The following is an 18,447-nucleotide window of genomic DNA, read 5'->3' on the forward strand; positions in this document are numbered from 1 at the left end:
CACGGCTTAGTAAAAGGAGCCCTAAGTCTTTCCAGTCTTTTTCCTTATTTCAAATCACTATAAGCATCCAGAGCAAGCATACTACCCCTTCTTTATGTTCATCTTTTCGCCAGCCATTTCTTCTTCTACCCTGTCCACTTCTCTTCACTTTAAACAGTTTCTTCCTCTCATTTCAACCATCTCCATTTTCTCTTTATCTCATTCTCATCTCTTCTGTCACATCTTGCCTTGTCTGATCAATATTCTCTTCCTTTCGGCTGGGGATATCGGTCCCAATCCTGACCCTCCAAGTCAATTCTTACACCTTCTATGTATATTAAACTCTAACTCATAACATAAGAATAGTCTTACTGGGTTACTTCTATCCCTTTTCTTCTTCCTCTTTTCTCATGTTCTCTGTGGAATATTGGCTGTATTTCCAACATGTTCACCTACATTCAGAATCTCTTTATCTCTACAACTTATTACTTTTAACTGAAACTTGGCTTTCCCTGAGAACTGTTTGTTACTGCTCTTGGTTATGGAAATTACATTTTTATTCATTCGCCTTACCTTGTTGGCCACAATGGTGGTAATGGGCTTAAGGTGGGCTTAAAGAGGTTTAATTAACAGGAGATGGCGACAGAGGCCTGGCCCATTACCGGATGTGAAGCCAGTAGGCAGCATTTGTCGCCATATTGATTCACCCAAAACAGTGTATTAGAAACCAAGGAGGTTTAATTGACAGGAGACTGCACCAATCAGAGACTGTGTTTTGAGTGTATCAAGATAGTGGCAGCTTGAGGAGATGGCTTCAGCATTGTCATGTGATACCTTCTCCTGTTAATTAAACCTTCTCGGTTGGGCTGCTACTAGTCTCTTTTTGTAGACTTCAATCTCTTTTTTTTCTTTCTCAGTCCCACTCCTTTTCTTCCTTTGAAGTCCACTCCATTCACTATTCAAGCCATTACTATTCCAAGTAACTGTCATTTATCAACCTTTGGGAAAATATAGGTGAGAAGGAGGTTTCAGCTCCCCAAAGAAGATTAAAAATATGTATTAACTTTGGCCAATGAAAGGATTATCACCATGTCTTTTTTTATTACATGTATTGACATTTATTGTTCTGCATTCAAATGAACTAATACAATAACTACACTAATTTATTCCATGAACAGGCATTTGATTGACTGGGTGGCATTCGTCTTTATCAATAAATGGAATTGGCCACTACAGTTTGGTGATCAGACAAGCACTCATTGTTATGAGAGATTACCCTTTTAAATGGTAAGTGTTTTCTGCTACTGTACAAGTATTGTCAAGGATAGGACTTGCCAAATTTGTCTTGGAGGCCCCCACGGGTAGTTGTATATTCATTTTGGATATCCTGAAATCTATGAGATAAATTAGCATACAAGGAAATAGTATATGCATTTTTTTTTCATGTATATTCATTGTGGTTACCCTGAATATGCATCTGGCTAAAGAGCTGTGATCAAAAGACAGAGTTAAGAACTGGGGAAAAACTGCCCTGTTATAGAGCAGCCCACCTCATCTTGATCTATCTAGAAAAGCTGATTTTGTCCTGATTTCTGCTTATAGCATGAAGATGGAAAAATTTGAGGCTGGTGGCACCAATTTATTGTGGCATGAGCTTTTCATGACTTTTGCCATCAAAAACTCATGCCTCAATCCTGTATTTTCAGGATATTAATTTGGCCACCCATGGAGCTAAGAGGACCTTTAACCTGCAGGCAGCACTGACTTTATGAAACTGCTTCCATTTTTGTTGGCTGCTTTAAATGTATTGTGTCAGACCAGCCCTGTATCCAGCAGGGGTCAGTGCAGACTGCAAATTCCTTGCAAATTCCCAGAAGTAGATAGGTTCCATGATGCTTACCTCCTAGGTTAAGCAGTGGCTTTCCCCATTGTTAATAATGAGATATGGACTTCCATCCAGGAATTTGTCCGAACCTTTTTGTAAACTCAGTTATGCTAATTGTTTTTACCATATCTTCTGGCAATGAATTCCACAACTTAGGAGCTCTTAACTAAGCTGTGTTAGGCGCTAATAAGTCCCTAACAATTGATAAGCTAAAGTGTTCATGTTAGTTTTCTCATCCACCTGATAAGTGTGCATTATATATTTTTTTCTTATTTTTTTTATGGAGGGGGTGTATCAGGGGTGGAGATCAAACATAGTGCTAATTGGTTTCAGTGTCCATAATGTGGAATCCCTTAGCATCTCCTAAATAGGAGGCAGTAAGGGCCAGATTCTATAAGAGGCGCATGAAATTAGGCACCTAATTGAATTACCCAAACCACCTTAATAGATTCAATTATGAGCTTTAACAAGCTAATTTTTAAAAAATGTAATTGGCCAGTTGGCGCCTACCTGATTCTATAAAAGGCCTATTGCATGTCGCCTAGCAGTACCTAAAACCTAAGTGAGTGTGTTTGGGGTGGCGACAGTCATAGGTGCCACCAGGTGTTATTCTCTTTTTTTAAAAAACCCCACAAAAAAACACAACTTAGGCGCCTGCAATGTATGCCAGTAAAACCCTGGCCTACATTACCGATGCCGAAATGTTATCAGAAATTAGGGCGACTAACAAACTGGGTAACAGATATTAATAATGGGAGATTTCAACTACCCTGATATTGACTGGGTGAATGTAACATCAGGACATGCTAGGGAGATAAAATTCCTTGATGAAATCAAGGACTGCCTTACAGGATTGCGTTAGGCACAATTCTGTAAATGGTGCCTAATTGCGACTGACGTGGCCAGCACCTTTTTTCTAGGAGCCATTTACAGAATCTGGCCCTAAGTCAGGGGTGTCCAATGTCGGTCCTCAAGGGCCGCAATCCAGTCGGGTTTTCAGGATTTCCCTAATGAATATGCATGAGATCTATTAGCATACAATGAAAGCAGTGCATGCAAATAGACCTCATGTATATTCATTGGGGAAATCCTGAAAATCCGACTGGACTGCGGCCCTCGAGGACCGACATTGGACACCCCTGCCCTAAGTGCTCCAGTGGTAACATTTTTTAAATGGCCATATGCCTATGCTAACAAGCGCAGGGCCAAAAATAAAACAAATTGTAGCAAAAAGCCCCTTTGACAGCTGTATTAGAAATGGGCTTATCACGTGGGAAAGGCCCACATAAGGGTGCACTAAACCTATTTTATAATTAAGCCTAGTCAAAAGACCCTTTAATTATGCAATGAATGAAAAAAATATATATCTACAGTTTGTTTTATCAAAAGAAAGAAAAATATTATAAAGAAAACAAGACACATGTAGTCGGTCTTCCTGGTAACTACGAAGGCGTCTCAATATATGAGTATAATCCCTATTAGTTGATATCATATAACTTCCTTATCCAATAGCAGCCTTTCCAATTGGGCTGGCTCAAAGAAGACATATCCCTTATCAGGAAACATTACTTAACATTTTGATGGTAATTTTAAAATAAGGTTGCTCCAAGAGCTAAAGCCCTTGCTTTAAGTTGCAAAAATTGCTTCCTTCTAACCTTGGTAACTCTTGAAATGTCTTGGAAAATCCGAAGACTCCCACCACAAAACAATTTCTCAAAATGGTAATTTTATCTTGTTCATTCAAAAAAGAAACCAGAAGGGTCGAACGAGTGGAGATATCATCTTGAGTAGTTTCCAAAAATTCTGCAAATAATATTTAGTAATAGTAATAGTCTCATAATTAGATAAGGAGATTTTCTCAATAGTACCTCTGCTGAAAGCAATTGACATTGTGGAAAATTTAAAAATTTCAAATTAGATGCCCTAGATTGATTTTTTTTCTCACTTCTCCAAAGTTCTATCTTTAATTCCAGACAGTTCAGATAGTTGTAAAGTAGCCACTCGGGCATCCAATTTTTTCACTGTATTATCCAAATGATCCATTTTATTATCAACTTCTTCAGACTTAGAGATAACATTTTGAGTGTTTCTCAGTTGCAAATAATGATGTGTCCAACATAGTTTGCACCCACTCATGCTTGAAAGATATTATGGGAAACAGTTGCAGAATTTTCCACAATCTGTTAAAACTGGTGTATGTTAACTTGGGGGGGTGGGGGGAACCTCTGCACACGCACACACTTTGCTGTGAACCAGCTTGATCATTTGTTTTGCTCTGATTGTTACTAATGCATTTTCCTGTGATTTTTGGCACAGGGGACCAAGGTGGAGGAGAAGAGAACCCAGCGCAGCCAGCAGCTTGGTGTGCTACAATGTATTCTTACATTTCTTTTGTTAGGTAAGTGAGGCTACCCTGTAAATTTGTTGCAGGAGAAGATTATTAAGCATCAAATATTGCATCTCGGATTCTCTTTTATGTGTTTATCAACCTTTTCAAGCTGACGAGTCCCTCCTTGATGTAACTTCTGGTCACCACACTGTTTTTAGTATGATTCACATCATTATGCACTTTGTAATATTCATCACACGTAGTTATATTTCACCTCGCTATGCCACACATATGTGCACCATCTCCTCTAGCTCTTTATACATTCCCTGCCCTCCATCTATGTGAAAAATCTCTTCCCCTCCATCTAGCCATGTGTATATCTCCTTCCTCTCACATCTCTTCCCTTCCATCCAATATCACACCTCTGTGTCTCCGTTCCTCCCCTTTCCAACAGTATCCCATGTCTCTGTCCCAATGCTTCCTCTTTCAGCATTTGTCTCTTTCCCTCCCCATGTCCAGCTTCTCCCTTCTCTATTTCCTTCCTCTTGTACTCTTCACCCCCTTTCTCCTGCATCTCTCACTGTAGCACTTCCTCCCTGTGTCTAAAATGCATACCCTTCTCTTCTGATCTAGACTTTCTCCTCCCTTTCCTGCCTCCTTCTCTCTACTTCTCCCTTCCCCCAACCACGATGTCACATCACTCACTCTGCCCCTCTTCTGCACAGTTTGTGTGTTTTTTCTCGCCCTCCTCTCCCTCTACTCTTCAGTGGCTCTCAGTCTGGCTTTCTCCTTACCAACTGACTGGCCTCCCTCCCATCCATGCATCTGACAGTCTCACAAAGCTGGGTTTTCCCGGCAGTGATGCAGCTAGGCTTCTTCCGGCCACCCCAGAGGCCATCCCTCCATGCATCCCTCCCACGTGGCAACAGGAAGTTGTAACAGAGGGAAGGCTCCCCCAGTGGCTAGAAGAAGCCTGGCTGAGGTGCTGCTGGGAAAACCCAGCTTTGTGAGACCATTGCATGCGTAGATGGGAGGGAGGCAAGCAAGCAAGCAGAGCAGCTGGCCGGGACAGAGCTAGAGCTAGATCTATTGAAAGGTAAAGGAAAAGAGAACAGAAACTAACCTGACCCAACAGAAGAGAGGGACTTTGCATGGGGCGAATGAAGAAAAAATCCCATCAACTGCACTTTCTGCCCCAAAGGTACCTGGGGGCCTCCATTGACCTGGAGCCTTGCGATGAAGAACACTGATGTAATGTAATACTTTATCCTGCAGGTTGGTAACTTAGAATTTGTGTCTTCTCTGAAACCAATACTGATGTACATCTACTATGAGATTGGCCTGAAGCTGTCCCAGTACCACCTTGTCTATAACCTTACTAAAAATGGAAGCGATGATACGGCTTGAAGGATTGGACAGTGATTGTGATGATTTCTTCAGCATAAGATGCACATTGGCTTGCTTCAAGCTATGAGGCAGACTTCCCTCAACAAGGAAGCATTAATTACCATAGCAACATTTTGCCACAACTCTCCCTCATTGTTTTACTCACCCATGATGGGCATAATGACAAGCTTACTTGAGAAGGGATAGAAAGAACCTTTTCCTTGAACACTGAACATAAATGATCTCAGACAGATCAATTAATATCACACATCTCATTCTCCTTCCCCTTACATAATGGGCCAGTTCACTTTGTAGAGAATGGAGATGTGGAAAGTGTTAATAGATTCGGTTCTATTCCCGCCCAATGCACCAAAAAAATTAAAGTCAACCACTGTATTAACCCTTTCTACATCTCCATATTCTACAACCTTGAGTCGGAACAAATTATGTATGTGTGTGTGTGTGTGCAAGGATTGTCAACTTATAGAAATATTTTCTACTGATAGCCCAATATTGTTACTGACGCACATTTTTAGCATTGCTATTTTGTGCATACTTGGACTTAATATGCAGAGATTCACTCTTTTTATGCACCGAGATATAGTCTCTGACTCCCATGAGTCATGTCAGGCCTTGCTCATGTCATTTTTATCAATATTAAATTATGTTTATGGGTTTCTCTTTTTGTTTATTTTTACTGGTTCTTCTACAAGCATTTGACCATCAGCTTCAAGTTTTCTATATTTATTTAGCCCATCCTTGCTTTGGAACAAAGCAGCTAAAATTGCTATTTTTGTTCAGTAGGAATCATGGAAGCTTGCAAAGAATAAGCAGTTTCAGTTTGGGAACTTTTGCTGCTCTGACAGCTGCTCCAACTTTTTTGATGCTCCTAGACGAGCTGACAGATCCCACTTTTATTTAAACAAGTAACAAGCGCAGTGGTCACATTCCAAGAATGCACGATTGGTGCCTGCCAGCTGCCAATATGTTCTTAGCAAGTGGTATCTTTGAATGGTACAGATTCATTAAACTTCCTGCAGTAGACATTCTGGAGAAAGTGAATCTAGGAATCCATGTCCACTTGACAGCAATTGATCAATCATTAGAACCGGGCACTATTGTTTGTAACAAAGACTTTTCAGCTCCAGCCCCATCAAATAGGAGTTCAGAAATGTCTGGCACCCTCTGCTCAGTCTCTAATCTCACTGACAGCTGCAGTGGGTTCTTCTTGTTAATGCTCTGATACCCTTCTGTGTGCAGTATGCTTCAAATAAAAGTACATAAGAACATAATAATTTCCATAGTGGGATAGACCGAAGGTCCATCAAGCCCATTATCCTGATTCCAACAGTGGCCAACCCAAGTCCCAAGTATCTAGCTAGATCCCAAGTGGTAAAACAGATTTTTTTTGCTGTTTATCCTAGGAATAAGCAGTGGATTTCCCCAAGCCTTCTCAATAATGGCCTATGGACTTCTCTTTTAGGAAATTATCCAAACCTTTTTTAAACCCCGCTAAGCTAGCTGATTTCACCACATTCTCTGGCAATGAATTCCAGAATTTAATTACATGCTTTGTGAAGAAATATTTTCTCAGATTTGTTTTAAATCTACTACTTAGTAGCTTCATTGCTACAGAGAGACTTGAGCCATTTGGAGAGATGGGCAGAGAAATGGCAGATGAAATTTAATGTGGAAAAGTGAAAAGTGATGCATTTGGGCAGAAAGAACAAGGAGCATGAGTATACCATGTCAGGTGCAACTCTGAGTAACAGTGAGCGAGAAAAGGACCTGGGGTACTGATAGATAGGACCCTGAAACCATCAGCACAATGTGCAACGGCGGCAAAGAAGGGAAATAGAATGTTGGGCATAATAAAGAAGGGAATCACGAGTAGATTGGAGGGTGTTATAATGCTGCTTTATAGAGCATTGGTCAGACCACACTTGGAATACTGTGTCCAACACTGGTCTCCCTATCTAAAGAAGGATATAAAATTGCTCGAGAAGGTACAGAGACGAGCAACAAAGCTGGCAAAAGGTATGGAGAACCTGAGCTACGAAGAACGGCTTGGAAAACTGGGACTGTTCTCCCTTGAGAAGAGGAGACTGCGAGGGGATTGAGACTTTTAAAATAATAAAAGGAATCGACAAGATAGAGCAGGACAAAAAGTTATTTACAATGTCAAATGTGACTAGGACAATAGGTCATGGACTGAAACTGAGGGGAGATAAGCCCAGGACAAATGCCAGGAAGTTCTGCTTCACACAGCGGGTGGTGGACACTTGGAACACTCTCCCGGTGGAGATTGCTGCAGAACCCACCATTCTAGGATTTGAGGGCAAGTTAGATGCACATCTCCTCGAAAGGCAAATAGAGGGATACCAGTGACTAAGTTTTCGCCAGGTCGCACCTGGCTGGGCCTCCGCGTGAGCGGGTCACCGAACTTGATGGACCCAGGGTCTGATCCGGTGATGGCAGTTCTTATGTAAGTGATTCACATCTACCCTTTCTACTCCACTCTGTATTTTATAGATCTCTATCCTATCACACCTGAGCCGTCTCTTCTCCAAGCAGAAGAGCCCTAGCCGCTTTAGCCTTTCCTCATAGGGAAGTTGTCCCATCTCTTTTATCACGTTTGTCGCTCTTCTCTATACCTTTTCTAATTCCGCTATATTTTTTTTTGAAATACGGTGACCAAAATTGCATACAGTTCAGCCATACAATGGTGCGATACAAGGGTATTATAACATTTTCACCTTTATATTCCATTACTTTCATGATAATTCTTAACATTCTATTTGCTTTCTTAGCCGCTGCCACACATTGAGCTGAGGGTTTCAACATATCCTCAACGACGACACCTAGAGCCTTTTTTCTGGGCAATGACTCCTAACGTGGATCCCTGCATCACATAGTCATAGTTCAGGTTACTCTGTTCCACATGCATTACTTTGCCCTTATTCACATTAAACGTCATCTACCATTTTATTTCTTTAAAAATGTATTACCCCGCAGCATCCTACAATTCTACGTGGGATACACAAAGAACATATCTGTTTGCATAGTGGACACAAAGAATAATCCACACTGAAGTACACACAGCTGTGCATTTGTCAATGACTTTGTAGAGAGATTAATTACTGCATGTTCCATCTCTGTTGTGACTTGGTTACAGGATGTGATTGCTGCAGGAACAACTGCCCGTACCAGCCCAGAGATCGATGTCTGTTTCTGGACTGATTCCTTTGAACTGGTTCTAAAATAAACTGCCTACTGGATGAGTCAATATTCCCTCCTGATGTTGGCAACCCCACATCTTGTCCCTCTTTGGAACTATTACAATTGGTATCAAAAGTCACTTTCTTGGGCTTAGCCGGTCCAGAAGAAGGTCACATGTGATTCTTTTGATGAATCTATTTCATCACGCAGAAACTTGTCTAAATTAATTTTCTGAATTGAATTTTTAAAGTCCCATAATTCGCCATTCATATGGTCTGTGCAACTGTATTTCTTGCCCCCAATGAGTTTTCTTGGATGTTATGGGGGGTGTTGCGATTATTTTGACAGTATCTTATAACTATGTTGCCTTGATTTGGACTTTTTTGAGAACTTGGGGTAGAGATTCAAATGATTAAAGACTTGGAGTTCCTATTACTAAGCCGTATTAAGGCTTTAACGCGCGGAATAGCACGCGCTAAATTGCCGTGCGCGCTAGACCTTAACGCCAGCACTGAGCGTTACTTCTAGCCACGTAGCATGGGTTTAGCGCATGCTAAAATGCTGCGTGCACTAAAAATGCTAACGCAGCTTAGTAAAAGGAGCCCCTGAATGTTCAGAACAGGACCTGAAATAATTTTGTGTTATCGGAGGCCCAATGACATGATGTTTCTCTCCCTATTTTTTAAGTGTTGAGCAGTGAGTGGTTATTTGCCCAAATGACACTATATGGACGCATTACACTGGAACTTCATGGTTGTATTTTCATTTAATAATATTATTTTGGATTTGCCTACCCTGGGTAATTGACATGCAGCAGGCACCTGCTGCGGGAGGCGCTGTTTACAGAATCAGCCCCTATGGGCTCCTTTTACAAAGGTGTGCTAGCGTTTTTAATGCACGCACCAGATTAGCGTGCGCTAGCTGAAAATCTACCGCCTGTTCAAAAGGAGGCGGTAGCGGCTAGCGCGTGGGGCAATTTAGCACGCACTATTCCATGCATTAAGACCTTTGTCAAAGAAGCCCAATGTGTTTGCTTAGAAGAATCCTGCAGTTGTATCACTGCTTTGAAACGATTTCTCTTCACGGGTGACATCCTCGATTAGTCATTTCACATTCAGCATTTGTTTCTTCTTGAATGTTGTGATTGGCAACGTAATTCCATATTCAAATTAGCAGTTGGTTGGTCAGCACTTAATTCTGCTTCAGGCGACTTCATTAAAAAAAATTTTTCATAATGTACCTTTGTTTTACTAAAGACAATCCAGTTGTGCTTTTCTCTTTCTATATTCAGCACAAGATGGCTTTCTTTTATCCATAACTATTGGAACAAAATAGATGCAAATATTAATAGCTTATTCACTTTGGCCACCTGTGCTCCACTTGTAATGTTTAGTTCTCCTTTTCTCTTATATTTTTCTGTTATGTATGAAGGAATTAATGAATTGAGCATCAAATAACTTACATTACTGGGTGGGCAGAGAATTAACCAGGATTTCTCTTTATATGTAGGTTCAAAGTCAATACATATATTTTTAAACAATTTGTCCTGTCTTGATACTTTTTTTTATTGCATTCTGTTTGACTCTGTGACTTACTACCCCCTTTTTGACTTTTTTTAGTGGTGTTTCATTTTTGAAAACTAGGAATATTGGAACTGTGATGGATTAATAGAGGCATTTTTGATATGACATTGAAATCTGAGGTTAGGCATTTTGCAACTCTCTGTATGGTAACATCCCAATGAAAGGTCTTAAGAGATTGCAATTGCTCCATAACACAGTGGCTAAACAAGGGGTAGGCAGTTCCGGTCCTTGAGAGCCATAGATAGGTCAGGTTTTCAGGATATCCACAATAAATATGCATGAGATAGATTTGTATCTCAAGGAAGCAATGCATGCAAATCCATCTCATACATATTCATTGTAGATAGCCTGATAAACCTGACCTGCCTGTGGCTCTCGAGGATTAGAATTGCCTACCCCTGGGCTAGACTGATCCTTCGTCAGGCCAGGTTTGAAAAAGCCAATCTGCTACTAGCAGAGCTGCACTGGTTACCAGTTAAGAACAGAATCCAATTTAAAGTTGCATGTATGGTCCACAAGGCTATATATGGGGAAAAGTTAACTTCGCTAACATTGACTATTCAGGCCATGCATTCCTTCTACAACTCAAGAATGACTCCACGCTGCAAACTGTCTTTTCCTTCTCCACGTCAAATCTGGAAGAAATCACTCTTTGAGCCCACCTTCAAGTTCCAAGGTCCCAAGAGTTGGAACTGCCTTCCAGCCTGCTTGTGACAGATCCCTTCCTACCTTCAATTCAGGAAATCACTATAGACACATCTATTCTCAGTGTAGTCCAAGACATGAACTCTATATTGACTGATCCTTGATGTTACTGTTATGAATCCTTATTAATCTTATGTAAGCCACAATGATTCCTTGCTGATAATTGTGGGGTATATGAAACAGTATAGTATGGAATTTTCAAAACAGGAAAATGTCCATTTAGGGGAGGAGGGTAGAATAACCTGTACGTAGCAGTTTGGGAAACTCTCGACAGAGTGTTGATGGACAATGCTGGTCTGTCATTTACTAAATCACTATGTAACAAAAAGCCAGAAAAATACACAGCAACATGCCCTGCCAAAACAGGATGGACTTGCAACAGACAGCAACTTGACTACCTAGCAAAAGGCAGCATTGGCATTATTACAGGCCATAAAATACCAGAAGACCCCCTATTGGAAAAACTAACCTATAGTGCTTTAGAACCACACAAGCTACAATATATGCTTGGCAAACACCGTACTCAGACTGAACATACGAAACGTATCTTCCATTACAGAATAAGTGACCTCAAATAAGGAATGAAAACATTTAGAGAAAAACTGAGTTGAATACTGCAAGAAGGTAGGCTGTACTACAATATAAAAACAAACCACTATTTCATAACAAAAGGTTCAACACAAATACAGCATCATTATACAATGTATATTAAAAAAAAATTAAAAAACTAGAAATAAAATACAATCCAGGCATCAACAACCCAGGCACCAGGTCACCATGGCACTTACAAATTAAAGCCTCTGTGCCCCTACCAGTCTGCTGAGATTATAGGAGCAAGAGACAGTGAGGTGAGCTGCACTGATCATTTGCTGACTGGGGGTTGAGGCAGAGGGCCACAACCCAACTCCAGGCCATACCTCGGCATTCAGGTTTTCTGGACATCCATCACGAAGACACACGGGAAGTTTGCATATAACAAAGGCAATGCATGCAACCTTCTCATGGAGTAGGCGAGGGAACAAATCAAACCAAATACAAAATATAAACCCACAATCAAATGTTTCCAAACAGAAGCTAAACCAAATGCAATCCAATAATTTAACCAGCCCAGTCCCCAGAATATACTTAGGCATTCTAGGTTTTAACATAGAAACATGACAGCAGATAAAGGCCATATGGCACATCCAGTCTGCCCATCTGCTGCATCCTCTAACTCATCCGCTCTCTAAGAGATCTCACGTGCCTGTCCCACACTTTCTTGAATTCCAACACAGTCTATGTCTCCACCACCTCTACTAGGAGACAATTCCACGCATCTGCCACCCTGTATGTAAAAAAGTATTTCCTTAGATTACTCCTGAGCCTATCACCTATTTCATCCTGTGCCCTCTCATTCAAGAGTTTTCCTTCATTTGAAAAAGGCTAACTCCTGTACATTACTGCCTCAGAGATATTTATGACCCTTGATGCAGCTCACTTTGGAGTTTTCTAGACATCTGTCATGAAGCACACGGGAGGTTTGCATATAAAAAAAAGGCAATGCATGCAAACCTCTCATGTTCACAGTGGATATCCAGCAAACTGGATTGGTCAGTGTCCCAAGGAGTAGGAGAGGAAACAAATCAAACCAAATACAAATGCACAATCAAATGTTTCCAAACAGAAACCAAGCCTAATGCAATCCAATAATTGAACCAAGTGTTCCTCAACCCAGTCCCCAGGACATACCTTGACATTCTGGCTTTCTGGACATCCATTATTACAAAGGCAAATGGGAGATTTACAATCAACAAAGGCAATGCATGTAAATCTCTCGTGTATTCACAATGGATATCCAGAAAACTAGATTGCTTTGTGTCCCAAGGAGTCGATGAGGAAACAAAATCAAACCAAATACAAAATGCAAGAAACAACATCAAATATTTCAAAACAGAAGCCAAGCCAAGAAACAATCAAATGTTTCAAAACAGAAACCAAGCTAAATGCAATCCCAAACCAAATGCAATCCAATCATTAACCATTTGTTCCTCAACACACTCCCTAGGACATGGCATTCTGGGTTTCTCATCCATCATAAAGGTACATGGGAGCAGTGGCGTAGCAAGGGGGACAGGAGGGGATGACCGCCCCGGGCACCATCTTGATGGGGGGCCAGCACCTCTCCTCCTCTCTGCCTCCCACCGCTTCTAACCACTCCTTTCCCGCCACGTCCGCACATGTGCCTTCAATTCCCTGTCACCATATCTCTAGCTCCTCTCCGGTGCAGGAACACCTTCAACTCACTGCTTGCGCCAGCCTTGGCGCTCCGATTTCCCCAATGACTATGCATTGAAAGCAGTGCATGCAAATAGATCTCATGCATAGTCATTGGGGAAATCTTGAAAACTCGACTGGATTCGGCCCTCGAGGACCGGAGTTGCCCACCCCTGCTCTAACCTATAAAAATCCCCCTACTTGATCCAACATCTTCCTCTCCTTTACTGCCCTCCTAAAAAAAAAAAAAAAATTCACCCTTCCTAGCAACATTATTGTCTTGCCACCTTCTCTCTGCTTAGCCCCTGCCCCAGAATATTTTCTCCTTTCTTCCCAACTTTCCATCCTCTCCTGCCCTTGAATATTTTCTCCCCTCTGCCAGCTTTGTTTTCCCTCCTACCCTATGCCCCAGAATATTATCTTCTCACCTTCAGCCAGTAGCATAGTGAGGGAAGTTGGCGCCTGGCATTGCCGAAACTTGTGCCCCCCTCCACTTTTCTCTGCCATCTGAGAACTCCCCACATACCTCTTGAAACGTTCACTAGCGTGAGCAGCATCTTTCACCTGCCGCTAGCGCTGGCCTTGGCTCCCTTATGACATCACGCCCTAGACTCGGCTCCCTTTTGCTGTCACATCCTGGTCCTGCGACCAGGAAGTGACATCAGAAGGGAGCTGAGGCTGGTGTGAGCAGCAGGTGGAAGATGCTGCTCACGCCGGTGAACACTTCAAGAGGTACACAGAGGGGCGGAGAGGAGGAGATGCACTGGTGCCGGCGCCTCCTGTGAAGACAGCGTCCCCCTTCCCCCCTTACTACGCGACTGACCTGACCCAGTAAAGGGTTGGGTGACTTGCCCAGGGACATGAGGAGCTGCTGAGGGAATCGAACCTGGTTCTCATCCCATTGCACTAGGATATTCTTCTACTCCTTGATGTGTGTGCATGTATATTGGTGAAATAGTGTAATTGTACAATGTTTTGTGATGCTTTTCAGATGAAAGGCACTTCTGTAAGTACTTTATTATTTTCTCTTCAGCTGTACATTAAAATCTTATATTGGGTTTATTTTCTTTAAAAAGGACCAAGCTGTATATTGGTGGTTACCTACCTCCTGTTTACAAGTCTGTGGCCGCTGCTTGTATTGTATTGCATATGGTGGATAATCGACTGGAAGACCCCCGAGAAAGGTGAGAGAGTTGTAAGGTCTCTCTTTAGTATGAAATTTGTAACTCTGGTTCTAGAGTGAGGTCCATGTATGGAGAGAGAGAATAACAAACAAAAAAGTAATCTCACATATATACTTTAAAAAAAGAAGAAAAATACCTTACAAACTCCAAAGAAAAATAAACTATCAAAAAATAAACATAGAAACATGATGGCAGATAAAGGCCAAATGGCCCATCTAGTTTGCCCATCTGCAGTAACCATTATCTCTTTCTCTCTCTGAGAGATCCCATGTGCCTATCCCAGGCCCCTTTGAATTCAGACACAGTCTCTGTCTCCACCACCTCTTCCGGGAGACTGTTCCATGCATCTACCACCCTTTCTGTAAAAAAGTATTTCCTTAGATTACTCCGGAGCCTATCACCTTAACTTCATCCTATGCCCTCTCATTGCAGAGTTTCCTTTCAAATTAAAAAGACTCAACTCATGTGCATTTACATTACGCAGGTATTTAAACATCTCTATCATATCTCCCCTCTCCTGCCTTTCCTCCAAAGTATATAGATTGAGATCTTTAAGTCTGTCCTCATACGCCTTATTACGAAGACCACACACCATTTTAGTAGCCTTCCTCAGGACCGACTCCATCCTTTTTATATCTTTTTGAAGGTGTGGCCTCCAGAATTGTACACAATATTCTAAATGAGGTCTCACCAAAGTCTTATACAGGCCTACTGGCCATACCTCTCCCTATGCAACCTAGCATCCTTCTAGCTTTTGCCGTCACCTTTTCAATCTGTTTGGCCACCTTAAGATCATCACATATGATCACACCCAAGTCCCGCTCTTCTGTCATGCACATAAGCTCTCCACTCCCTAAAAAAGATAGGCATCTAAAATTAGGTGCCTATTGCATATCAGCCCACTTAGGTGCCCATTACAGAATCATGCTTAGCAGCACTTAACTTAAAACTTTGGCACCTATAATATAGGCCACGGTTTTAAAGACCTACATTATAGGTGACTGCTGTAGAGAATCACGCCTAATAGCACCTAGGTCTTTATACACCCCTAAACACCCAATTTGGTGTTAGGCACTGCCAGGCGCCATGCGATAGGCCCCAGGCGCCATGTTGGTGGAGGCGCCGGCACTCCTCCTCTTCTTCACCCCCCGCCTCTTCCCATTCCTCCCCTCTACATGCGCGCCCCCTTCCCTTCCCTCCATACCTCTAATTGAAGTTTGCGGCGGTCAACAATGTGCTCTTTATGACCCTGTTCGCTCTCCTGCTGATGTCACTTCCAGGTGCCCCGCATAGTGATGACAGATGGAGAGCTGACGAGGTCGCGAGGAGCACATTGTTTGACCACTGCAGGCTACTGCTTCAACTAGAGGTACAAGAGAAGGGTAGGGGGGGTGCATGTCAGGCAGGATTGAGGAAGAAGCGGTGGAGGGGTCGGAGAAGAGGGTGGGGAGGGGTGCAACCTCCTTGGGCAGTTCTCACCCTCGCTACGCCACTGATAGGCACCTTTCTTTTGTAGAATTGCACCTAAGAAGATAGGTACCCATCTCCCAATTCATTTTTATTTTGTACAATTATGAGTTTGTTATAGCTCATAGTTGAAGCCAATTTGCTAATTAAGTTAGGTGCCTAACTTTAGGTGCTTATCTTTGAGTCACAGAAGCACAAATGAGAAATTGACCCTTGGAGCTCCACAGAAAATACAAATCCAGCAAAAACAAAAAACTCTGTGGAGATGGTGATGTTTAAAATGTAGGCTTTATTAAAAGTACAATTAAATCATCCACATAAAATATATCTAAGACCCAAAGCATTAAGAACATAAGAATAGCCTCACTAGGTCAGACCAATGGTCCATCAAGCCCAGTAGCCTGTTCCGTATGGTGGCCAATCCTGGTCACCAGTACATGGCCAAAACTCAAGGTGTAGCAATATTCCATGCTACCAATACAGGGCAAGCAGTGGCTTCCCCATGTCTTTCTCAATAACAGACCATGGACTTTTCCTCCAGGAATTTGTCCAAACCTTTCTTAAAACCAGCTATGCTATCCGCTCTTACCACATCCTCTGCCAACGCGTTCCAGAGCCTAACTATTCTCTGAGTGAAAAAAATTTTCCTCCAATTGGTTTTAAAAGTATTTCCCTGTAACTTCATCAAGTGTCCCCTAGTCTATGTAATTTTTGACGGAGTTAAAAATCGATCCACTTGTACCCATTTTACTCCACTCAGGGTTTGGTAGACTTCAATCATATTTCCCCTCAGCCATCTCTTTTCCAAGCTGAAGAGCCCTAACCGTTTTAGTCTTTTCTCATACAAGAGAAGTTCCATCCCCTTTACCATCTTGGTCGCTCTTCTTTGAACCTTTTCTAGCGCCACTATATCTTTCTTGAGAAAAAGAAGACCAGAATTGAACGCAATACTCCAGATGTGTCGACAATGCTGTCTTCTTCAGTGGTCCCTACAGATCCAGACATAAAAGCTCGTGAATTAATAACTAAAAACAAACAGTCGTAACTCTGCTCAGGTAAGGGATTCTTAAAAGTGCCTCTTAAAGAATTTCCTCCCAAGTGTTTCTGTATTAACTGAGAACAGGTTCCATGTCTTAATCTGAATGTTCCTTAAAGCATGACCTGCAATATAAAATAATGAGAATGCCCACCATAGGTGTGGCATTAAATTTTACTGCAAGGTAAAATACTACATTAAGCTGAAGTAACTACAAATTTTACCCCTTACTGTGCATTAACCTTTAAATTAATTGCATGAAGTGAATTACCATGCATTAAAAAAAATTTATTAAAAACACAAAAAAAATTTGAAAATCGTGATAAAAGCCCTAATGAGCCAAAACTGTTTCCCTATGTACATTTCCAATGGATACATTATTCTTAAGACGTACATGAAGAACCTGACCGTGTGTACTCTAAAGGAGAGAAGGGACAGGTGTGGTATGATACAGACAGTTAAATACTTGAAAGGTATTAATACCAAGACAGGGAGCCAACCCTGAAGTAACTGAAATGGTAATTGTAAAAGCTGATTTCTTATGCAACTCCTGGGACAAAACAAAGAGCCAATGATGACCTACTTGTACTTGTAACTATCCCTCTCTTTTACTGAGGTGCGCTAACCGATTAGCGCGCGCTAATCGAATTAGCACGCGCTAAACGCTAATGCATCCATAGACTAACATGCACGCGTTAGCGTTTAGCACGCGCTAAATCGATTAGCGCACCTTAGTAAAAGAGAACCTATGTATTTATCACTACTGATCTACCTGTACTAGCAACCCTATTGAATGTCCGTGTCAGACTTTCATTGTAACTTCCTGGGTAACCTCTTGTAATGTAATCTGACCTTGAAACAAATAGGTAAAGGCTGACCCCCCCCCTAATTAACATAATATAACATTATTCATGTAAAATTATATGTGAATCCTCAATTGATCCTACTTACATTGGTGTCAGGTCAAAAGCGCGCCAGGACAAAGGCGCGCCCAGACAATTGAGCGCAGCGCGGAGGCGTGCGCCGCTAAAAAAAATTACTGTTTTTAGGGCTCCGTCAGGGGGGGCGTGGGGGGAACTCCCCTTTACTTAATAGACATCGCGCCGCGTTGTGGGGGCGTTGTGGGGAGGTGTGGGGGGTTGTAACCCCCCACATTTTACTGAAAACTTAGCTTTTACCCTGTTTTTAGGGAAAAAGTTAAGTTTACAGTAAAATGTGGAGGGTTACAACCCCCCAAACCCCCCATAACGCCGGCGCGATGTCTGTTAAGTAAAGTGGGGGGGTTCCCCAACAAAACCCCCCGTCGGAGCCCCTAAAAACTGTAATTTTCTTCGGCGCACACCTCCGTCTTGTGCTCAGTTGTCGGCGCGTGCCTTTGTCTTTCGTGCCGTTGTCTATGAACCACTTACATTTGACAACCT

At 42.0% G+C, this 18,447-nt stretch overlaps 1 protein-coding gene across 1 annotated transcript in view; it reads left to right on the top strand.

The window, feature by feature from the left end:
• LOC117366878 (diacylglycerol O-acyltransferase 2-like) overlaps positions 1-18,447 on the top strand; it is a 97,292-nt gene that overhangs the window by 4,954 nt on the left and 73,891 nt on the right. Inside the window, exons 2-4 of the mRNA XM_033958848.1 lie at positions 1,158-1,266; positions 4,181-4,262; positions 14,416-14,523. Coding sequence (XP_033814739.1) covers positions 1,264-1,266; positions 4,181-4,262; positions 14,416-14,523 — 193 coding nt within the window. The 5' untranslated portion in view covers positions 1,158-1,263. The remainder of the gene's footprint in view (positions 1-1,157; positions 1,267-4,180; positions 4,263-14,415; positions 14,524-18,447) is intronic.

This window comes from Geotrypetes seraphini, chromosome 9 (genome assembly GCF_902459505.1).
Source record: "Geotrypetes seraphini chromosome 9, aGeoSer1.1, whole genome shotgun sequence".
Lineage (NCBI taxonomy): Eukaryota > Metazoa > Chordata > Amphibia > Gymnophiona > Dermophiidae > Geotrypetes > Geotrypetes seraphini.